We start from the raw sequence: 23,717 nt of genomic DNA, 5'->3' as shown, positions 1-23,717 counted from the left end.
GGAGGTCCTGGGGCAGCCTCCCCTTTTCTGAAAGATAAATACATCAAGGTGTGGCAGGTGAGGGGAAGGGAAGATTGCTCAAAAGACAGTGAAGTTGGCAAGGGTTGAGGGGGGCTCCAGAGGCATCATGGAGAGGGATCCTGTTACACTGGTATATGAAAAGGGGAACTTAATTCATTGTTTCAGTTGAAGATTTTTGCTAATACTGCCTCCTGTCTCTTTCATCCTAAATGGGGCCTATTTTGCTGGACATTGGATAAATGTGTGGTGAGAGACAGGCCCAGCCTCAAAGAACTTACGGTCTAAAGAGGGAAAGGGTAGGAGGCACTGTAAAGATAAGAACAAAATCTTCTGGCTTTTAGGTCAGGGTCCTATCTATGATAATACATCATCACCCACAAAGTGAGGATCATTGTTCTACTCTTGCACATGACAATCTGCATGGAAATCCATCTGTGCCAGTGTGCAGAAATATAAGGCATCTTTACACATGCTCTGGAGTGGGGGTGGGTTAATTAGAGTGGCTCCGAGAGCAGCTCTAACTAAAGCACCTGCAGCATCATGTGTATTCAGCATCCCACTCTTCAAAACAGTGGCAGGGATGCTTTAACTAAAGCTCGTTCCATGAGATTTAGTTAAAGCATCCCTACCACCACTTTGAAGCACAGAGATGCTGAATACAAGTGATTGTAGAGACTGCTAGAGCGTGCTAATTAGTACTCTCCAGTAAGCTTGACTAATTGAGTCTGGTCCAGCATGTGCTAATTAGCACACACCAGAGCAGACGTCTGGCATGTCTATAGGTGCCCATAGACCCTTCCCTTTCAGCCTCTACATACTGCTGTAGGTTTCTGGTGTGTGCATGGGATGGGGTTCTTCCCTGAATTAAAAGTTCTACAATAATTTGAACCTCCGTTTCCTGGTACCTTGGGGACACCTGGATGGGCAGGCACTTCGACACAAAACAATCACAAAACTGAAACTAAACCCTCCCAGGATTACACTTCACTCCAATGGTACTAAAGGTACTTGCAGAAAGGAGCCCAATGCAGCCTAGAAAAAAAGGCAACAGAGACAGTTAATAGGATGGGGCTCAAGTTGCCATGTGATGATAGATGAGACAAACCTGGGTTATTTAGGATGGAAACAGGAAGTGCTGGAACAAGCGTGATGGTGCTATGTAAGCTGAGCAGGAGGATGAAAGCCAATCCATCCCACCCTTTTATGCTATCCCCAAATACAAAAACCAAGGGATTGATGTGAAAGTTATTGCCTCTAAACTGGCTGGCCATTTATAAAAGGAAACGAGGTGTCCTGTAGCATGTAACCACCATGGGACTTCATGGCCTCTCTGGACCATGGACCCAATGTATGTAGGTGGTTTTTTAAAAGTAATATCTCTTTCTATAACTAATAATAACATTTGAAGCCATGATGGTGACAACCACAGCTCCTGAGGCTGGGCATCCACAGTCCAGGATCTCTCAAAACTTCTCCCTGCCCTGTACAACACTGCGCAGTGGGTTGGAATGGCGCACTATGTTGCATACCCTCAATATCCCTGATGGAGGCAGAGAATTCCAGACTGATAAGATGCATTCTGGTGGTTTGGATTTCCTGATATGCCCTCCTCCTCCTCTCAGTCCTTCATCTCTCAAAACAACTGTAAACACTTGCTCTGTTGTCCCAATTCCTTCCCCAGATTCACAGGAACTAAGTCCTGAAGGACTGCTTCATGAGATGGACTGGTAACTCATCCTCATTCTGGAGGGTAGCTAGTCACACAGATCAAGCCAGGCTGGATAGGGTAAGGGGTCCTTTGCCTCTCTCTAAGCTTCACTCATGTGCGGAACCTTGGCAACCTACAGCTGAATCTCGAGGCTGGCTTGGATGAGTGCCATTTTACATGTGGTTGAAGGGGTGAGAGTAAAAGTCACCTGCCTGTACTCACTTTGGAAATGGGCCTGGACCATCCACATTTGACCTTCCTCAGTCCCGGATATTAAGCTCCAGTTTGATTTGGCCTATTATGGAGTTAGGTACCACTGTAACATACAGGTCTAAATTGCCACACCCCCACTGCTCACAGGGACTTGATTCTGTCAAGCCCAATCAAGCAGCTCACACAGCATAAAAATCCCCTGTCCAAAATGCTGAAGGAGGACCTTTTGTTTAGGCAAGAAGTAACCCCTCCTTGGCCCATCCAAGCCCCTAAAAGGCACAGGAGATGCCTTGAATGTCCAAAAATCCTAGGTTCAGAGACTAACACCCTACTCACAAGCCATGCCTGTGTGGTGCAGCATGATCTGGACCATGGAGCAGCACTGAAAACCTTGGCTTGCCATACAATGTTCCTGCCCCCTGTCCCAGAAGACAGAGCCTCTGGTGGATCCACTACCCCCATCCCTGGCCTTCCCTATCCCCAGGCAGACTGCATTAGGCTCTATGGTGCACCCCCTGTACCATGGACAGGTACCAGCTCGCCAGTGTCTGTGACCCTCCAGACCAAGAAGAGTTTGGGGCTTTCATCCCAACCTCATAGTGGAGGTGGCATTACCATAAGCCAGCTCCCAGTTCCCAGAAACCTTGCCTCCTACTCTGCTGTGAAGCCTGAGACAGCCTGAAAAACTGGTTTTTGTGCTGCAGCCAGCACTGCCGTGCCGTTGCTATGTTTTGCCATGGTTAAGCAAGGCCCATTTCTCATTTCAGGCAGTGACGTGAGCTGTGTAAATCTGGAACTGGTTAACATGGGCCACAGCATTCCAGAGAGAGCTTCTCCTCTGAATTCCTGTTTGGCTGAGCAGCCAGCTTCTCTCATTCCTCTCCCAGCACCCAGCTAGCAGGACCGCAAGAAAGCCAGCAGAAGAAAGCACAGCAGTTGGTTCAAACTGCAGAGGGTTCCTGATATCATGGAGAACAGTTGGGTCAGATATGGGGGGTCCAAAGGGCCATGCTTGGATCCGATTCAGAACGTTTTCTAAGAGACAAAGCAGAAGACTGAGGCTTCACCCATTTTCATTTCTTTGTGGGCAAATCAACTAAAACCTTGGTTGGGTCTTGGCTTCTTCCTCTTCCAAATGGAAACAGCAATCGTGGCCTCTCACAGGAGGCCTGGAGGACCAACTGAGGAATATAGCATGTGTTGAGATCCACAGATGGAAGGTGTACAGGACTGTGAAGGAGTGCAGTCTTTAGCCTTAAGAAGCCAGTGATAAATAAAAAGGGCTGGCCCACATTGTAACAAAATCTCATGGACCTCCTCTGTAGCAGAAGCATGCAACACTCAGGCCTGTGTGGTAAAAGCTTCAGTCTTTTCCATCTTCTTCCTTGGGAGTGGAGGCTCCACAGAAATGGAAGGCACGACCTAGTGGGAGGAATCATTAATGTCAGGATTATTAGTAAATCTCTGCATATTGCCCTGCTCCTGGTGAGCCAGCCCAGCACCAGCTTCCTGAGATATGGAGACTAAGGCATGGGGGCAGGAGGGTTTTTCAAGGGCTCGCTTCACACTGCCACTGAATTAAGAGCGTTGTTCTTTTTCCAACCCCTTTTGCCAGCTCCGTCTTTATAAGTGGAAATGTAGGGGCTGCTGCTGCTGACCAAAGTCTTGCTGGGATTGCACAAACGCTCATCTCTGTTGTGTTTGTGGCTGGTTTTCGCCAACGTTACTAAGGTACCAGGAGTGACTAATTCTCTCCAAACTTTCAGTTTCAGCCTCAAGCACTATATTTCTAAAGGACCTGGGAACTGGGGTAGAACTTGCAGACAGCTGGGAGCCACATCAATCTGTAGTATGCACACATAGATTGCTCTAATATTCTGCAGTGCTTTCTTGCACTTTTAGGATGTACTGCAGGGTTCAACCTGCCACTTCCTGAGGCCACTTTGGGACTCAAAAAGGAGATCTGGAAAGAGGCATTCACCTGCCTGCTCCTTTCATTGTGGCTTTAAAATAACAACAGGAATGTTATAACAGAAAAATGATGAACATCCTCGTGCGGTCTGTTCTAAGAAGTATAATAGAGAGCTGATTGCTTCCAGAAGGCAGATGATAATCCTTTTATATAACAGCTTATATTTTCAAATCACTCCTTGGACACTAACTCTTTAATCAACAGTCACTAAATAAGAAATGCAAGAGGTACACCCACCCAGTGGGATTGGTGCACGTGCCTTCTGTGTCTGGGGAACATGGACTCTATCTGCATTTTAGGTCAATGAACCCATGACATCCACTTTTCTGCTTTCCTATGACTTGAAGGGTGAAGATAAGTCTTGATGATACCAGCATGCCTCTTTGCTGTCCTATGCACTTAGAATACCCAGAGAGGCTAGGGTCCAAACACACTGGAAAAGTACAGCAAGTGCAAGAGGTCATCGGACGAATGCTTTTGGGAGGAGTTTGTTTCTCCATCTCATGTGAAAAGAAATGTACATCTGGAAATCTGCCATGGAAATGGGTTTCAATAATAGCTGGAGCTCCCTGAGGGACTCTCCTGGAGACCAGCTCATGTGATGGATGGGGGGGTGAGGGGGGAGGAGAGGGGTGACGTGCCAGATCCTTGCTCAGTTATGAATGGAATGTCTCCAGCTCCCTTCAGGAACTCTGTGTTCCTTCCTGAGATATTAACGTCACCAGCTCCCTGCAAGGAGCACAGGCAGGAAAGCTTGCGCTGCCCTTCTGGTTCCCACCCTCCTTTGCGCTAGATCCTGTTTTCTTGACCCCACATAAACAATTCCTCCTTTCAGAAGCAGGAGATGAGGGAAATGAATGGAACAATGGCAACAGGTTGCCCAGTCTAGGCTGATTACCAGCTAAAGCGATTAGCTCCCAAGCCCAGCTGCTCCCCCAGTCCAAGCGGCAACAAGGACAAGCTGGTTCTCAGGAGAGGCAATTGCACTGGCGTATAAATCCTGCAGGTCTTGTCAGTGGAGGGTCTTTTCCTTTTGCTTGGACATCTGGTGGTATAAGGAAACTGCCAAGACTAATGGGTTTGCATGATCAACCATTGAAGACCAATGTCACCTGCTACAGTGGCATAGCAAACCCTTTCTAGTGTAAGCAAGGCCCTAGGTCAGGGGTTGTCAACCAGGGATACGTGTACCCCGGGGGTACTTTGAAACGGGCTAGGGGGTACGCATGGGCATACAGAGATGGAGCACTGCCACCCACCACCCCGCACTGCCATTTCCCAGGAGCAGGGCTTGGAGGGAGGGGACTGAGGGCAGTGGCACCCCTCTGTGGGCTGCACAGGCACCGCCCAGACAAAGGGGGCTGGAGCTTGCATGGAGCCGTTGCCATCCACCACCCTGAGCTGCTGTGTGCAAGCCCTCTTCACCCCCCACCCCCACTCCACAAGAAGTATACCTAGAAGGGGTACACTCCTTAAAAATGGTTGAAAACCCCTGCCCTAGGTAAATAGCTCCTGTCCCTTTATTTGACAGCTGAATCCAGCTTCTGCCAATTCATCCCAGTTACTCTGTAAATCACAGTCTTTCATTCTTCTCTATGAAGGCCATATTTTACCCATTACGGGAGGAGCCTGGTGCACAGTTCTGCACTGTTATCATCTCATACATTATAGTGGAAGCCAGACCAGACAGGGCCCCACTTGTTCAGACACTGAACAAACAACAGGGGTTCCTGCCCCAAAGAACAAGTCCAGGTGCCGCTATGCACTTGTAGCACCACTGGGCAGAAGGAATGGTGCTCTGTGCCCACAGCTGTGAGCCCACCAAAAACATCATAGATGACAAACTAAACAGACAATGGTTTCATAGGGGAATAATGTCTAGAGAGAAAACTACTGCTGGGTGCTTGGAATGAGTCATGGTAAGACCCTCATAAGCTGGTTTTCTTAAGAGAGCTACAAACACAAGTAATCCAAAGAGCTGGAAGTCAGTGCACTGCAGCTGTGTCTCTTGTCCCTGTAGGGACTCTTCCAGTGCAGCTGACCTCTCCATTGCCCCCAGTACAACCACCCATGTTGTGGGCACTCCCTCACTGCAGCCACCCTCTTCTCTGGTCTCTCCATTGCTCCTGCTCCCTGCACTGGCAGTGTATCCTGTGGTCACTCCCTCATGCAGAAGCTTGTGCCAGTTGGTTAGCAAACTTAGTGGGTAGGACAGCAATAGGCTTTTTATAGAGCACAAGGCTCTGGACATTACTGACAGGCCCCTGTGTCCTGGGCCCTGTTTGACTGCACAGCAAGAGGTAGCAGCGGCTCACACGACTTGGGAAGAGGATAAACATACCGCAGCGTCCACCAGGCAACAGGGCAAACAGTGGAGCATGTCTGTAAACAGAACCATGGCCCCATCATTCCTGACAAGTGACTGTACAGTTGGCAATGGCTACGCTATGGAGGCAGAGCAGGCTGAGCCGTCCAGGTTGCTCTTCTTGCACACCCGTCCCTGGCTGGAAGGACCAAGCCAAGCATTTCACATGCAAACCATCCACCCCCTACAAGGAGTGTCTTTGGGAGGGGGCCCAAAGTTGTGTGCACAGCTGTCATCAGCCAGCATGGCTTCAAGTGGGGTGGGGGTAGGGAGGGAAAGGGGAGGGAGGGCAGAATGAGGACTGAAACTACAAGTGGGGGCTGCAGGCCAGCCTGAAATACATCACAGGAGATGTAAGATGGTGCAGGTCTGGAGGAGAGAGATTCTATGGACTACAGGGCACTGGCAACTTTGGGGGAGGAGGGGCACAGAATGGGAGTAACTCTCCATAGATAATGCAGTTATATAATGGGCCTGATTCTCCTCTCCCTCATTCCAGGTGAAGTCATTTACCTGGGCACAATGGTACAGCCAGCTAGGGTCTACGGCTGACCTTGAGGTGTCACAGCACAAGTAACAAGGCAGTAGGGAATCAGGATTAATAGAATCTAAGGGCCAGAAAGCCTTTTAGGGGAGTGATATGATCATTCAGGAGGGAAAACAAATATGAAGTCAATTAAAAAAGCAGCAGTGGTGGACTTTATCCCTGCCATGGGCATAGGCAGAAGTTGGCATGGAATTCAGAAACTCAGATGCAAAGAGACGGTCAGCTTGTTAACACTGCAAGAGGGGATGAGAGGGGAAATGGCTCTTCGGGAGGCAGTCTGGCTCTCAGTTTTACTGATTCTCAACTGAGTGTGCACAAGCACCTCAGTGCCCATGAAAAAGGTTCTGTAAGATGGAAACTCTAAGGGTATGTCTACCCTGCAGTATAATGTAGCAGTACCCAAACAGGTTCTAAATTGGTTAGCTGGGATACTAGCACCAGTTTTGGCACAGCAGCACAGAGTTCAACACAGGCTAATTTATCTTAATCGACTATGGATGCAGCATAGACATATCCAGGCAAGTACAATTGCTCCAGGAACATACTGACCCTCAATAACCATACAGTCTTTCACATTGCCAATGCAGGTGGATATGGGCTGGGGGAAACATGCAACAAGGAGCTCAAGTTCAGTGGGATTTAACAGTCCAAAAGAAATGCCCTGATCAGGAATTGCATCCTCAGCCACTGACCCATCTTCAGCTTCCTGCAAACATGCCCCAGGCTTTGATCCTGAGCAACAGCTTGATGTTACTGAGCTTCTGAGAAATAAGAATAATCTGGCAGCCGAGATCAATGCCCTCTTCCCTGCCATTCAGAAATCAATCATTTCCCTATTAAAGGTCTATTGTACTACGCTGAACGTAAGCCTAGGAGCAAGGAATCCCCATGTTCTAAACCTTCTTTGACTTCCTCTTTGGACTTGGGCAAGTCATAACCTCTCTGGAGTCAGTCTCCATGTATGTGAAATGCAGGCAGTACTTCCCTAGATCACTGGGACTGTAAGGAAAGATTGTCTATACATCGCTAAGTATAGGACACTCATATCTTCTTTCCAGCTGTAGTCCTGCATTCCACTCTCTTGCTTCCCTAAAGGGTCATTCATTTGAATGGCTTCACCAAGCTCTGCTATCTCCTTTGCTGAGTCCCCTTCTCCAGCCATCACCTGGTCTCATGCAACTGCAGCTATCAGCTGCCCACCACAGCACCCTGCCACTCGGCCCTTCTGTGACATCCAGTCTATCAGCACTGATGACTTCTTGTCTGTCCTAGGCCCTCTGCTCCTCTTCTCCCATTATTGTGATTGTTGATTTTCTCCATTCTTCACCTCCCTTCACCATTGGCTTTCACACCCTTCCCTTCCAACACAAGGTTCACCTGCTAACTTCCAGCCCAAGCTCATGTACAGCATCTCCTCCTTCTGCTCCTGCTCCTGTGCAGTGGAATGTCTGTGGCAGAAATCCTATTGTTGGGCTGGCTTCCTCCACTACAAATTCTGTATCTCTTTCAGTTCTGCCCTCTCCTAATTGTACAATTTTACTTTTCTATCCTAACTGAACTCCACTCCTGCAATCCAAATGTCTTTGACTCACACCTCAAGCCCTTTCTACACCTTCCTGTCGCCACTTCTCCCTCTATACAGGATCTCACGGACTTTTTCCAAGAGGAAGCTGATAAAAATAAGGATGACCTTCCTCCATCCCTCAGCTTGCCTTCCTCTGCCTTCCCTGCAACCCCCTCTCCTCTTGCTGTCTTGTCACAAACAGAAGCTTCTCATCTGTTCTCCCTGTCTAACTTTTCCACGCGCCCCAGTAACACTGTCCCATTTCTTGAACCTCTGTAGCACCCACTCTCATTCCTTCCCTCACTCTTCTCTTAGACCTCTCACTCTCCTTCTCTTCACAACACAAACATGCTTTGGTCTCATGTTACAAACCCCAGCTTCAAGCCTACTTGCCCCATCCTTCTTCACATACCTTTGTCAGGAATCCTACAAAAACTTGATAGCTAATCACCTCCTTCGCACCTGTTTCTCTCTACTCCCCCAATTTTTGACAATCTTTTGATGTCCTTAGCCTTATATATAGATTGCAAGTTGAACACAAATGATAATTATAATTTATTGTTATCATCAGATCATTAAGTCTGGAAACAAGCCACCACAGAATTTTCCCACCCCTTGCAGTTATTTCCCTAATGGGTTCCAGCACTGGTTTCAGGAAAACTTTATGGATTGGATTTTCAAAAGCATGATTGATTGCTTTTGATTATTGATCTAGTAGTTGCCACTGAAGGAAATGGCAAAACTCTCATTGACTTCAATGGGAACAAATTCAAGTCAGTGGTGAGTTCTTTAAAGAATTCCACCTTGAAAATTTATTGCATATTCCATTAGACATGAACTGGTGGATTTGTGCTCTGCCAGTACAGCATACTCTGCTTTTTACCAAGGGTAACAATATTTCACCCTTCTATTGCTCTTTACAGAAGTGTCTCAAAGTAATCTTATGCTCATGAACTAATTAACCCTCAGAACATGGGCATAGCGGCAGTATTATTTATATTCTATAGAGAAGTAAGCTGAGGCATGGAGAGGGAAATGGTTTACAAAAGTAAAACACAATTATTAGAAAAATCCAGAGGTCTTAACTCCCAGCCATCTACTCTCCATTAGATCATTCTTCTTTCTACAGCTACTTCCTACTTTCTACAAAAAAATAATGATACACTCTCTCTCCCACCTTCTATAATTTACCCTGGATGCCTTTCTAAAAAGCCTGCTCTCATTCAGTCAGAAGTATGGTTTGTATTATGCAAGATGTCAGACTGGATAATCAAAATAGTGTCTTCTGGCCTTAAAAATCTGTTTGTCTTTACAGCTGCTGCCATTAGCAACAAGGAAAAGTCAGCTAGCTCGAGACTGGCAAACTGAGTTTGATGGTCTCCTACAAACAGAGCAAATTCCCTTTCTAATTCTATTATTCACTCCTTTCTTGTGTGGTTTGGTGTTAGTTGGAAGGGAAGTGTTGCAATTAGTTGTTAGTTGGAAGGGAGGCAGGCAGTATTAAATCAGGCCTGATCAGAAATTACTAAGTGGAAAATTTTCTTCCAGTCTCAAAAGACCACACTCTTCTCCAAAACAGCATCTCACAGGAAAACCTGCCACCTGTCTTGTTTTAGGACAGATTTTTTGGACACAACAAGTTTTTCAACTTAGAGAAAAACCTTGCTAGGTTAGGCATGGGGGACCTTTCCTACCTGGACATGTCTCAGTCTTAGGGTCTTAGGGGTATGTGCTTCAGGCACCATTAATAAGCAATATTATAAGTGTTGAGTGGCTCCTGTATTAGATTTGAAAAATATTATCCTGAAAATATTATTTAAGTACTTAGAAACAAGAACGGTGGATTCTTGGACACTTTCAAGAAACAATATACTGTATTCAGATTATTTAATTTAAAGACTCTGTGGCAGCTTCTTCATCAGTGCTGAGAAAATGCTAAAAACTTCAGAGCCACACTCCCAAATGCAGGCATGTTGGTTGCATTGGCAAAACCCACAGCTGCCTGGAAAAAATGGGGGTCTCACTGCTGTACAAGTCACATGTGTAACTTATACTTGCAGTGTAGGTTGCTACATTTACCAGTTAGGCCCTCAGTGGACAGTTGCCTGGAAATCTGGCCTGTCCCCTGTGGCAGGAGAAGCAGAGCAGAAAACTACCTTATTTTGTGAATGTTCTGTACCTACTGCACTGGAGCCCTCATCTCACCTGGGGCCTCTCAACACTACCTGAACTGCAAATAATAAATACATAACTACCATTTATTCATAATTTTAGGTATCTCCCCGAAGCCATGGTAAGGGAACAACATTTTGCTGCTTTTGAGAGTCGGTTGGTTTGGAGTGAGACGTGGGTGCAGAAAGGGGGATGCCAGCTGGCAACATGGCAGCTCTGAATTTATCTTCCTTGTTCATCATGGTTTTGCCCTTGTTAAATGTTTGCCCTCATGTTCTGTTTCAAACAAATGCACATCCCTCCAGTGCCCTCAGAAAGCACCAGTCTGTAAAATGAAACCTGGGCTTATTAATTCCTGAGAAGTGAAAGTATAGTTGGCAATGACAATTTAATGACAGCAGAGAACACCAACCTTCCCATGTTTCTAATCTGTTAACTCTTCTTTCCTCTTTTTGTGCCTCTTCTCTGTCCTTATCCGGGTGGATTATCTCTGTAGCTGATGTGAAACCAAAAACCAGGCGTTTCACATGAAAAATATCCACATCCTCCAGGAAGATTATTTTGGGCCAGGAATTGAATGAACTAAACTTGGGATCTAGCCCAGGTCTATTAAAAATAGTTCAGCATGTAGCCCTGGGTGCCATGTGCCATTCTGCCATCTGTGCGGACAGACACATGGGCTTACCAATGAGCAAGCTTGCCGCAAAGTTAATGCCATAAATGACCAAAGTGCTTCCAGTTGCACCAATTGGCAGCTGGCACATGGAGGAGAGGTGGGGACCACTGAGCTGTGTCATGATTACATCCCAGCTAATGTCCTATTTCTCTTCTCCTTTCTCTTCCATAGTCCTCTCCCCCTCCCTCCTCCAACCAGCTCGCATTGAATTTCACATTCCAAGAGCTTATGGAATGCATTAGCACCAGATAAAAGTACAACACACCCTAATGTAGGCCCCTGACGTCAACCATCCCTAGAGTTTGGAAGGGGAAGCTGTAAACAGAGGAATGAAAGGAGGTTATGAAAGACCATCTTTTTTTGGCTTCCATGTACAAGTCTCAAAAAACTAAGAAGAAGAAAGAGGAAGTGCTGAAAGTTGGGATTAACTCTGTGCAGAGGTGTCCACTGATTCTCAGAGGGAGGAATCTATCCAAAGAGAGAGAAAACAGCAGGAGACCAAGACTGAAAACAGGTTTTATTCTTGGAGGCTGCTTTCTCCCTCACCCCAGGCCACTCCTGATCCATAGGAAGGGGTGGAAACTAGTGTTTGATATTCTATACAATATGCTACACAGCTGGGTTTTTCAGAGGCTCCTGGGGACAATAAAAATGTCTGAGAACTATGTTTATGTAACTGGGATTCTGAGCAGATTACAGCAGGAAACATAGCTTTAGGTTGACCATGCTGTAGCTTTTTACCAGGCACAACTATGCTGGCCTGTCTATACATACTGAGGTTTCTAATGAGCCTTTTGGGAAGACCCCAGCACTTCTCCTGGCCTGTGCTGCTGCTGAAGCCCATGGATACTCTTATATGTGTTGCCTCCTCTTGCTGTAAAAAACACTTTGAGATATCTTCTCAAACAGAGACTCAGAAGATAGAGAACTGGCTAAGTCCATTATAAGGACACAGTTGAGTAATGCCATTTACACAGAAAAAAAAAACTTGACCAGGACCCACTAACATTGAAACTCTGAGTGAGATGGGGACTCTGTGTATGTGGACATAGACCATGTCTGCAGTCAACCATATTACAACACAACAGCACTTCTGATTTTCAAGTTGAACCAATTCAACAACAACAAAACACCCTGGATTTAAAAAATGGAGTTTATCAATAACTATCAGGAATAAACCCAGAAATTGTTATTCAGTTTGTATTGACTTCACCCTCTTATGACTATAGTTTGTTTATATTGGCTTGTATCTAACATTAATTCATACTAGGTGCTTTAAATTCTGGATTTCTATTCCATGTGCTATATACAAGGAGAATTATACATGTGTGTGGGTTTTTAAACCAGACTTTATTACAAACTATGGACATAATTTGTTAAAGAGCTCCATAGTGCAAAGCCCCAGACAACTATGTCAATGATTATCAGGATTTTGCTGTGGAAGAAGACAAAGGAAAGAAGAAAGTACTAATGTGCAAGTACTATAGAGCTACAATACATACTATCAGGACAAAAAACGTTTACTAGATGTTTGCAGATGCTCATCAAACCCATATAAAACCCAGCATCAAACCAGGCACATCTAGTGTTGCAACCCAGTTGTCAAATACTGACTCTGTGACAAGGCTTAAAAGCAAACTGAGGAAGAAATGCATTTTGGCAAGTACCTAGAAAAAAATCTTCTTGCTACAACTTATGAAATGCAGAAGTCCTGAAAAAGCCTGATTCATACGCATTTACAGAGAGCTTGATTGCCAAAAATGAACAAACATCTTGTTACATAACAGCTAAACTAGTGATTCTCAACCAGGGTGCCATGGCAGCCTGGGTGCCTTGAGAGTCTTTCAAGGCCAGTGCCACAGTGTTTTGTTAGGTGTACAAACATAATTCACAAAATAAACCCTGAGTTTTCACGTAGGACTCTACCGTGTTAAAAACATTCTGACCTGTTGTGGTCTTTCTGAGTTTTTTTGCAACAGAAATTTTTTTCTGCTATTTTTCTGCAGTCAAAAAAAGAGTGAAAACTAAGAGCTGGCATTTTCTGAGGGGTGCCTTGAACTTATGGAGGGCTACCTCAAGTCTATGAAGGGGTGCCTTGAGTCTAAAAAGTTTGAAAGCCACTGAATTAAACATTACAGTACAGATGGGACCTAATTATGGTTCTAGAACAAGGTCAAAATCCTGGACAGTCCAAAGCTTTAGGATTACAGGGAAGATTGTATACTTCCTACACTATAACATTTAACTAAGTTCTTACCAGGTTAGAAAAAAAATGATACCATATTTTTTTGTGTGGTTATAGAACCTGTGTTTTTAGATGTCTGTTTTTAGATGTCAGATGACAGAAATGACAGGGACCACATCAACATGTAATCATCCTGTGGGGAAAAAATCTTTCTGCATGGCCTTTCCAACAGCCTCTGCATTGTACAGGTCATATGATATTGGAAAGGAGTTGGCTAGTGGAGCTAGCCACTCACACAGGGCAGACAGGTCCAGATCAGCATGGCAAACAGGGGATTAGATTAAAACCAGGGCTTCAGGAGATGTAGCAGAGAAGAGCATCAAGTAAGTGATGACCCAGCCTATCTGCCTCTGGCTGGCATCTCATGGTGTGTGTTGGTTGAGGAAGGTCCATGATTCAGGAATGAGAAGAATATGAGGCCATGTAGGAGTGCACTCCATCCTTAATGATTTCTTAAGATCCCCTATCAGAGCCCTTAAGAGTCCTTCTGAACTCCCAGATTATCCTCTTCATTTCCCTAGTGGATTATTAAAACCCCTTCCTACACTCGTACTGTCAATGTCTATACTGGTTCCTTGAAGATCTCTTTATTTTACCCTGGGATACAGCCCACTACCTTGAGACTGTGGATTTCCACAGAACTGTCTATACAGGATAAATGAGTTGGTCTAATAAAATATACTGGATTTACCCAAAGAACCTTGTCTGCCATTAGCAGGAGCTGGAACTTACCTGTGGGCTGCAACACATGTCTCATCTCACCCACTCATCCAAATGTGAGCAGTGTCAAGAGAGGGAAAACCCAGTACTACTCAGTTCTCTGTCTAGCAGGAAATGCATGCAAATCTAAAAGCTTGAGAGAACCATTCAGGAAACTCCCCATTTCATAGGGAGCTAATTCAGCAAGCTTCACGGGGATCTCAGACTAACCTCAGTCCCTCACTCATGCAACAATGTTTGGGAAAGTGTGTAAGCCTGGTCTAGGGGTCACCCAAAATGAGGCACAGACACAGAAGGAGCAAGAGTCTTACTAACCTCCTGTGAATATCTTCATCTCTATCCTGTCATGTCACACTTGACAACTGGGCAGCTCTTGGAATGGATCCTGACCCACAGAACAGGTTCATCCTTGGAGGCAACAGGGCAGGCTTCCTTTTTTTCCTTAAGATGAAAGAAAGCAAAGACTCCTTCTTAGTTTTGTTTTTAGTAAATAGTTTTATGAGGAAGGCACCTTCACAGTGCAAGCACTAAAGCTGTTAGTTCAGGGCCTACCTATGGGCCTTGGCCCCAAAACTACCCATTGAACAAAGGTCTGTATTCCTGTGCTTCTAAGATGGACTTTACCCCACAAAGAAAACCATCTTTAACCCAAGGGTTAGTAACATTTTTGGACAGAGTGCCAAAAACACCCACAACCTGGACTTGGAAAATGTTGGCATACAAGGAGCAGATGGCAGGGGAGCCACAAGGGGCCTGATCTCATAATGGTAGCACAGCCCTGGACCCTTTCCCACCACCCACCCCGAGGTGTGCATGCCAAGCAAATGCTTTTGCATGCCATGCTTTGACACCTGTGCTGGGGGTTGCCTACCCCTCCTTTAACCTCTGTTGTCCTGCATACTCTGGGACTCCAGGCAGACTCTCTCTGTTGTTTCTTGACATGTAAATGAGTATTGTCCCAAACCTCACTCTTTCTTCCACCATGTCCTTAATTTTATAAAACAAAGGTCTGGAATGGAGTTGCACTCCACACTGAGCCTCAGGTGGTATAACCTAGCATCTACTGAACTCCTACCAGCAGTGTCAATTGGTAACAGCTGAGGTTTTGGCTTATGTGCCTCTGGCCTGAGGTCCCTCATGAACTGCCAGGTCTTTAGGACTTTTTCCCTTTGGACTGAATGTCCTTGATCCTGTTCTTGTGTCTCAGTCTTTCAGCCTTTCATGCTCCAAATTTTAATTAACAAGAACCACCTGGTCCAGCTACCAGGCTGACTTTGCCAACAGCTCTGCATCTCTACAGTGTCCTGAAGCCCAACCTCAGTCACTGATTCATCAACACTGCAATAACTGTTTTGTCAGAAGTGTAACTAGGTGTGGGCAAGAAGGACACCAAGATAAAGGGGAGGGGCCCAAAAATGGTGACTATCCTTACTGCTTGCCCAGCTGCCACCACTGCCATCCAGGGTGCATAAGCTTGTTATACCTCTATGTCATGTTGAGGGGGTCTAGTTACCCCACAATAAAGTGAAAAGCCAGATTGATCTTGCAGGATAGATGGGACTAAACTGTATTTTAACCATATTCCTAACCTAGAAGGTTAGCTATAGCTTACTATATAGCTTGCTATTGCTATAGCTGTATAGATTTTAGCAGAGTCTGAAAACACAAAAATATTGGTTTAGTTCCAACTACACCATAACATCAAGCCATGTTTTAACCATGTTGAGGACAGCTCTCTTGTAATCAACTGATCCATCATGAGAGTTGTCACAAGCTTGATGGAATGGTAAGGAAATGTGTTTTAAACTAGGTGTAAATGTGGCCACAGCCACATCAGCTTTTAACATGCTAGAACACAGCCTAGCAGATTACATCATTCTCAGAGGACTGCGCACAAAGAACCAGCCAAACTAGCTTAGCTTGGACGGTTTTTTAAACTCAATATAAAATGATTCGCAAACTCAGGCACCTACAGAAAAGACCTGCCCCACTCCTGAAGACAAACAGAGGATAGGACAGGTGGTAACCGAAAGAACTAGATTTGCCTGATGTGTGATCATTATGCAATTTCCCTCTCCAGCAATTACCTGATGGCATAACAACTTGATGGCTTCTGCTGGGCTTGTCCCAAGGACAGCTTACGTAGAATAGTCCCTGAACTAATTCACTCAGTGACTTTCAAAAGTGCTGATTGCAAAAGGAAGGCAGGAGCTTTGTGACAGAGGAATTACCCCACATGCATCTAATCCAGGGCTCTGCAAGTATTTATCACATGACAGTTAGGTACATTGTGTAGGTTGTTTGCGCACTGTTTTATATGTTTTTGTGCGTATATGCAGTTTTTTTGCAACGTGTGCAACTGAGTGTTGGCATTACATGCTAGGTGCACATGTTGGTTGTGAAATTGTGTGCTTTCTGTCGTGCTGTTGGTGGTGTGCTGTGTTCCTATTGTGTTGAATGTATGTGCTGTGTTATATATAGCCTCTACTTACATATACATTTGAGCACCATCCTTCCATTATTACATTCCAGGTCCTGCATACATTTCCCTATATCTTAGTGAGGTCCCCTCTGAAGTACAGACAATAGCCATTGTTTGGTTTTGGGGTAGGTGAGTGTGCTTCCCTGCTTGGCAACCAACAAAGCCCGGAGCCAGCTCCTGCGAACACTAAACATGCCTTTTATCACTGACAAATTAGTTTGCCAGCAACAGGAAGTGATGTTACTGTCTTCCTCACAAAAGGGAAACTCCTAGTGGTTTCCATGGGGATGTAGGCAACTGTGTAATTACAACTTTATATAATCTTAAAGGCACACACTTCAGTTTTATGCCTTCCTCACTATGGAGGTAAAGGCCTGGTACATGGCCCTAAACCACCTCAGAGTGTAGCCACAGACTGTGAAGGTCAGTGGAAGGTGGCTGTCAAAGCTACAGAAAGAGCGTGTTGGGCGTCCTGAGCAAATGCCAATGCAAACCCTAAAGAACATATACCAGAGAGCAGAAGGGAAAAGACAAGCCTGAGCATTTAGAGTAAACAGATATTTAAACCACGTAGGCTTCCTCCCCAGAAGACAGAGAAATGTAGTTAGCCATGTTAGCCCCCTGAAAATAACAGTGCGAATTATATGGGTAAGACTGTCTTTCTCTGCCCTGTGTTTGCCCCAAGCCTTGATATCGTCTGTCTCACCACCTCTTCAGCTCAGCTTCCATCCATGCCTGCTCTACAAACTGCCTCCCCTCATCTTTGCATGTGCCCTGGAGGTTTCCTCCATTCCTTGCCTTTCTTTTTAACAAAGCTTCTCTCAAGTAAATCCCACTACATACTCCTCCCTCTCCCCCCAAATTGTGGTGCTAAAATAACAGCTGATAGCACTTTCCATTCTGTCCGCAAGTCATCCCTTTCTTTTCCCCTTCTTTTTGGACTCTAGACTCTTCATGGTAGGCCTGTATACTTCTCTGTACCCAGGACCATAACTATTGTGGGGGGAGTGGAGCAAGATGCAGAAGTAGCAATCCCCCATGCTGCTGGCCTGGCTGCCACCCCATTCACTGCCCCTGCTCAGCATGCACAGCCACGCAGCTATGCTTTGGCTGTAGCTGTAGACCACGTAGCACACTGGGATCCCAGCTTTACTTGGGCCAGGGGTGCCAAAGGAGATTACAAGCACAGAATTATGTTTGCACCTTGCAGAGGGAGTTTGAACTAGCTGAAATTGGCTTGTTTTTAGGAAAGTGATTTTTGTCAAAGCAGCTCCCTATTTGTGCCCCTCTGTCAAGAGCCTGTTTAAGTTTATAAAAATGGGTTGCCTCTCAGGTACTGAGTTTCATTGTTTTAAGTAACACATAAACAAGCCTTCCCAGATGACAGGAAGTGAAATTCTGTTTGAATTGTGATCAACGGGCAGGTTTTTTTATTATTATTATTATCGTTAGTTCCATGACTGGGGCTGCCAAGGTTGTATTTTTCCACACAACAAGCTTTGCTCTGCAGGTATAAAGAGACTCATGTATTCAGAAATAGCTTTACTCATATTATAGGAAACACACCACTGGGCATAAATCCATGGAACAACAATACCTGCCAAGAGAATGTCTGTGCAAAAAGGAAAGGGGGCTGGGAGCCCTCTAGGGTTTGCAGAGTGGGGGAAGATTATTTGATATCAGTCGAGTCTCACCTATGCAATGAATTTTAGGAGAGGAAGGGGCTCTTCAGTTCTTGGTGAGCAGGGATTTTAACTTCCCTTTTGCTATTCTATTTGTGTCCCTTGGGATCAGGTTGTGGCTTGCTGAATGCCTATGTAGGATACTGATGACAGAGCTGTTTCACCTGAGTTTCAGACACAGCAGTGCATCATGTGAACGTTCAAGGACACCTTCTCCCAGGGGAGCAGTACTAGATTTTTAACACCGCCATTAACACTTCAGGGGTCTCACAGGACTCTACACAGCAATACCCTGCATAGGGTCTGGCTTGGCAATGGTTGTGGGGTAAACAGCAGCTTGTACTTCACAAAAGCACATATATAAATGCTGGGCTCTAGAGCCTTCTTTATAGATAAGTTACTTCACTTCAGGTGGATATTCAGGGTGAAACCCTACCCTACTGTGCCTCTAGGACCATACAGCTATCCAAGAGTAGGATTTGATACGCTGAATTTTAACACAGAGCCTGCCTTGCCTATGCCCTTCCGGGTGGGTAAGTCACATTTGTAGCTGTGGCATTCTCTACAGCACAAGACTAGCATTGTAAGCAATATTAATAACCCCACATATGGAGGGATGGAGGTGAGGTCACGGCTGTACCCACCCTCTGCCAACAGCTTCAGCTGGCACATGGATAGTAAAACAATAATTGTCAGAACATTTCCAACACCACCCAGTAGGTGCTAGCTGACCTCATATCACTTCATTGTCTATTATAGTCACATTTTACCTTGGGGGGAGGCAGATATTTTGATTAGCTCCTCCTTTTCTTTGTTACACTATACATAAAAGTAGAATACACTGTGGTCTTAGTTACCTCACTGTAAATTCTGAATATTCATGCAAAGCTTAGCTTTGAAGTAAAATATAGTGAGGTCCTTACCTTTTCTCAACCCCATTTTTCCGCTGGGTTGATGGAGATGGGTCAAAGTCAATATTTTTTTCAAAACCTGGAGCAAAAAGAATTTGATGCCATGTGAGAAATAAGATGTCTGCTTTCAACACAGTGCAGTTTCTTTGTACTGATGTTGACATGCCAAGATTTGTTTACAATGTGTTGTGAATATGGCATCTTATCTGGGGTACCAGAGATAATGTTGAGCAGCAAATAGGAACACTTGGGGAATGAAAATAATTAAAAAATTACCAGACTGCTAGGGGCATGTATTATGAACATGGGACGCTGTCAGGAGCAGGCCAATTTTTAGACTTATTCTTAACATCTTCAAGACTAAGTAAAGAAGCCCTGGTCAGAAGAGACCTATTTTTGTTCATGGTAGGTTAGCCAGTTGTCAAATTCTCTGCTGGTGTAAACAGGTATAGTTATGTGGACATCAATAAGACCAACATCAATTTATGTAGCTGAGAATCAGACTTAAATTGCCCTAATGAAGCAGTAATAAAGTCTTACACCAATAACTGAACCACAGGCCTTGTGTTTGTATTAGTCCATAGTTTAGCTCAAAAGCAGAATCTAGCTAGCATAAACTTTTCACAACCATTTTTCCAGCTGTGTTGATTGAGATGAGGAGGTTGAATGACTTGCCTGAGGTCAGAGTTGAACAGCAGGAAGAGAACCCAGGATTTTTCTACTGTGTGGTAGCCTGTAGCCCCCTCTGGGAGACATCCTAGAAAAGGTTTCAGCATAGGGCAAAGAAATACATAGAATAATAGTTTGAAGATTTCAATAGAAATATCATAATTTATTCTGTTTGTATAAAAAGTAGTAATTGTATAGCAAAACTATGTCTTCATAAGAAGAAATATATTATTTCACATCATAAATAAAAATCAGCAAACATACAACCCTTGGCAACTCAAAAAAGCACTCATCTGGTGCTCTCACGTCAGTGCTTAGGAAGTGGGAACTGTTTAAGATGTATTTACAGGATTACAGTACCAAAAAAAAAAAAAAAAATACTGAGGTATTTGGTTTCTCTAGAAATGAAGCTTCAGGCTTGTGAAGGCAGAGACAATACATTTACATAAAAAATAAATAAATAATAGGACTTGTATAAAAAGGGACAGTGTCACTTGCTTTGAATGTCCAGGAATGGAAATACTGGTGAATATGCTACTTAACACAGACTAGGTTTAAAACTGACAGAAGACAAAGATGGAATAGAAGGAAGCAATGTCCTTTTAACTTCTTGGTAGACATCCAGATTTGGTCAAAAAATTGTCAGTCGAGTCAGAATGAACCTAGCTCTCTGGAGCCAGATAAGCTCCTCCCGATTAGTAATAATGTGTTGTTCTGAATGATGGATGAACACAATGAGAATGAAAATGACCGATGACACTGTCCCCAGAGTTATTGCACTTTTTAAATAACAAGGGTCAAGTCTGAGTTCTGAGCAAGTTCTTATCTGCCTTTCAGCAGCTGGGAGAAGTGGTGATGGGGCTCTGAAGATAGCTTAAAGCACTGGATGATGCATGTACAGGGATGGAGACAGGGAAATTGAAGACTGTGGTTGTCGATGTCCCTCTGTCCAATACAGACATGGCTGGGCTTCCAGCTTCTGCTGAGCAGTTTGGGGCTAGGACCTGGGACTCAAACTGCAGCAACTGGCCCATGAAGCTGAAGTTTGGGGAAATTATGCTTCTCCTCTGTTTTACAAACTCAAAGGCTTCATCCAGTTTGACTCTGTTGGTCCGCATGAGATAAGCGAGGCAGATGGTTGCTGATCGGGAGATGCCAGCTTGGCAGTGCACAAATACCCTTCCACCATCATTTTTAACAGAGTCTGAAATACAAATGATTCATTTAAATGCCTGCGTCATGCTACAGAAACACATCTTGCTATTTCATACTATTGTACTTCTATTTAATATTTTATTTCTTTAGCATTCCAGGAGTCCATGGCACTTTTGCAGACAAAATGGACCCCTGTCCTGAGGGAGGCAGATAGCAAAGGTTTTGATTCTAAAAAACTCTGAATCAATTCATACGAACAGTTTCCTTTGCCCACAGATATTAAATTCCCATCAGTGGATGCAGACTAAATTTCACAGGCTGAATCAGATAACATGGTACAGAAAGCAAACAACCTTCAGGATCCTCTAAGGCAGCACTTCTCTACCTTTGGGTCATGACCCAAAAGTGGATCGCTAGAACGTATGAAAAGATCATACAACTTTAAAAAGGAATCCTCCTTTAAAAAGGAGAAAAAATGTGGGAAGCCGTGGCTTTTCCTTTGCAGGCAGGCAGAGTTCCAGCCTGAAAGGGGCTGCTTGGGGCTCCCCATGCCTTACACCCACCCAACCCCTGCCCCGCATACTGTGGGGAGGGGGCATTGCATCAGGACTGGCTACTGATGTTTACAAATGGGTCCTGGTACAAAAACAAAAAAAAAGGTTGAGAACTGCTGCTTTAAAGATCCTTGGCTCTCAGTAATACAGCCTTCAGGGAGTACCCATAAGGGATAGCTGCTGATTTTCTTTATTTTAATTCCTGAGGAAACAACATGATGCATCTTAAATTTAAACCCAATTGGGGGAGCTCATCCAAGTTTTCTGCCACAAGGGTAATGCCTGCTCAGCACTTAGAAGCACAGACGCCGGGGAGAGCTCATTTACCTATGAAATCAATGGCTTCGTTAAACCAGGAGCTGATGTCCGCCTTGTGGTTGTCCTCCACTGGGATGCTCTTGTATTGGTAGTGCCCCTCAAAGTGGTTGGGGCAGTTAGCCGAGACATTGATTAACGCCGTGATCCCCAAGGCATCCAGCATGTCCCTTCTGGAGGCGTGGTAGGCACTACCCAAGTAGAGGAATGGCAGGATTTCCACAGGGCCACCCTGAGAGGAGAGATGGGGACAAACGATCAGATCATTGCATTCCGTGATGTCCAACAGCTTCTCCCCCCCTTGCGATCCGATTTGCTTTCTCCCCCCACCGCCCCCGTCCTACCCACCTGGTCGTACAGCGGGGTGCCACACGAGCTGCAGCCCGAGTCGGCGCTGTCGGGCACGCTGCTGGCACTCAGGGGCAGGCTGAGGCCCGTGGGAGGCGATGGCTTGGTGCACAGCTCAGAGCAGGCGGAAGAGAAGGCTTCGTACCCTCCTGCCGTGGGGAAAGAAAAAGAGAGAAGCTGGTTTAGGATCAAGTCGGTACTGAGATGCCTGGGGTTGCCAGGCTGGGCTGTACCCTCAGTTTTGTCCCGATCCCCCCTGGCAGGGGGGATAGGGAGCCGCGTCCTCCTGCCCCGACCCCGCGGGCGGCGCTCACCCTTGAGGAAGCAGACGCGAGTGCCGCGGACCTCGCGGCACAAGGCGCTGGCAGCCAGCAGCAGGGTGCTGTCCCGCGCCGGCCGCTCCAGCTCCAGCTCGGCGCTGCGCTCGTCCAGCAGCACTACGGCGCGGTAGTGTCCGCGCAGCAGGCGGGCGCGCAGCTCCTCGTTGGGCACGATGTGCTCCAGCCCCATGGCGCCCTTGGCGCGGCGCCGCACGATGGTACTGAAGCGCACGTTGGCCGAGCCCAGGATGTGCGAGGAGCTGAAGGCGAAGAAGGAGCGGCAGTCCAGCACCAGGCACGGCGCCGCGCCCTCCTGCAGCAGCTCCCGCAGCGCCGCGCACTCCAGGGCGCACACGTCCATATTTACCATCGCTCCAACCCCAGGATAGCTCCGTGACACTGCGTGTACCGCGTGTGCTTTCGTGTGCATATGTGTGACAGGCCCGCCGCCGCTGCCTTATATAGCCGCCGCCGCCCCGCCTCGTTTTAGTTATGAATGAGGCCCGGCCCAGGTGACCGCCCCTGGGGTGGCGACGTCACTTTGGCGCGGGGCCAGTCCTGCGCGCCCCGCCCCGCCCCGCCAGCAGCACTGACGTCATTGGCAGGCGGTGCTGGCCCCTGCTGAGCGGCGGCTTGCGGTCCCGGTGTTCCCTGCGAGCCGGGGCACATGGCAGCGCTGCCCGGGGCTGGGGGCAGGCCAGGGCGGCGCCGTGTGGGCTCTGGGGGCGACGGGAGAGCAGGGCTGCTTAGGGGTGTCTCTCACCTGCGCCAGAAACACTCACTGCCCCCCTGGTGTGAGGGGAGCGCGACAGCCCCTGCCCCCCTGTGCTATGAGCTCCCCCACCTGCCTCCTGCCACTCTGCTGTCTGCTGCCTTTGTGAGGCCTCAGTTGCGGTCCTTTTTTAATCTGTTTGATATTGTCTGGTTTCTAATAAAATGATTAAAAAAAAAGTTTTTAGAGGGCATTGGGTGCGTTTATTGTAAGGGGAGGCCTGGGTTTCTTAATGGAAAGGGTGTGTGTGTGGGTGGGTGGGTTTCTTAATGGAAAGGGTGTGTGTGTTAATGGAAAGTGTGTGTG

General features: G+C 46.1%; 1 protein-coding gene and 1 long non-coding RNA gene across 3 annotated transcripts in view; both read right to left on the bottom strand.

Annotated features, from left to right (window-relative positions):
• LOC109290042 overlaps window positions 1-19,360 on the bottom strand; it is a 25,613-nt gene extending 6,253 nt beyond the window's left edge. Inside the window, exons 1-3 of one of the 2 annotated variants that reach the window (XR_002095499.1) lie at window positions 19,291-19,360; window positions 14,519-14,644; window positions 1,389-3,364 (exon numbers count right to left, since the gene is read on the bottom strand). This is a non-coding gene — a long non-coding RNA (uncharacterized LOC109290042). Of the gene's footprint in view, window positions 1-1,388; window positions 3,365-14,518; window positions 14,645-19,290 lie in introns of those variants that run through there. The other variant, XR_002095500.1, reaches the window with a different exon arrangement.
• Window positions 19,361-20,081: 721 nt separating this feature from the next.
• On the bottom strand, window positions 20,082-23,070 carry DUSP1 (dual specificity phosphatase 1). The gene is made up of 4 exons (XM_019506411.1): window positions 22,634-23,070; window positions 22,320-22,468; window positions 21,984-22,203; window positions 20,082-21,151 (listed from the first exon to the last, which is right to left on the bottom strand). Exons 1-4 carry the CDS (start codon window positions 23,067-23,069, stop codon window positions 20,781-20,783), a joined length of 1,176 nt encoding a protein of 391 aa, XP_019361956.1. The 5' UTR covers window position 23,070; the 3' UTR covers window positions 20,082-20,780.
• Between the last annotated feature and the right edge of the window lie 647 nt (window positions 23,071-23,717).

This window comes from Gavialis gangeticus, unplaced genomic scaffold (assembly GCF_001723915.1).
Source record: "Gavialis gangeticus isolate Ggan-Ray unplaced genomic scaffold, GavGan_comp1, whole genome shotgun sequence".
NCBI lineage: Eukaryota > Metazoa > Chordata > Crocodylia > Gavialidae > Gavialis > Gavialis gangeticus.
The sequence above is the reverse complement of the archived record's forward strand: the minus strand, read 5'-3'. Positions and strand labels throughout refer to the sequence as shown.

Coding starts and splice junctions, on each gene's coding strand:
- DUSP1 (XM_019506411.1), bottom strand. CDS start 23,069: ATGCACACGAAAGCACACGCGGTACACGCAGTGTCACGGAGCTATCCT. Junction 22,469..22,633: donor TCGCGTCTGCTTCCTCAAGG/GTGAGCGCCGCC, acceptor TCCCCACGGCAG/GAGGGTACGAAGCCTTCTCT. Junction 22,204..22,319: donor GCACCCCGCTGTACGACCAG/GTGGGTAGGACG, acceptor CTCTCCTCTCAG/GGTGGCCCTGTGGAAATCCT.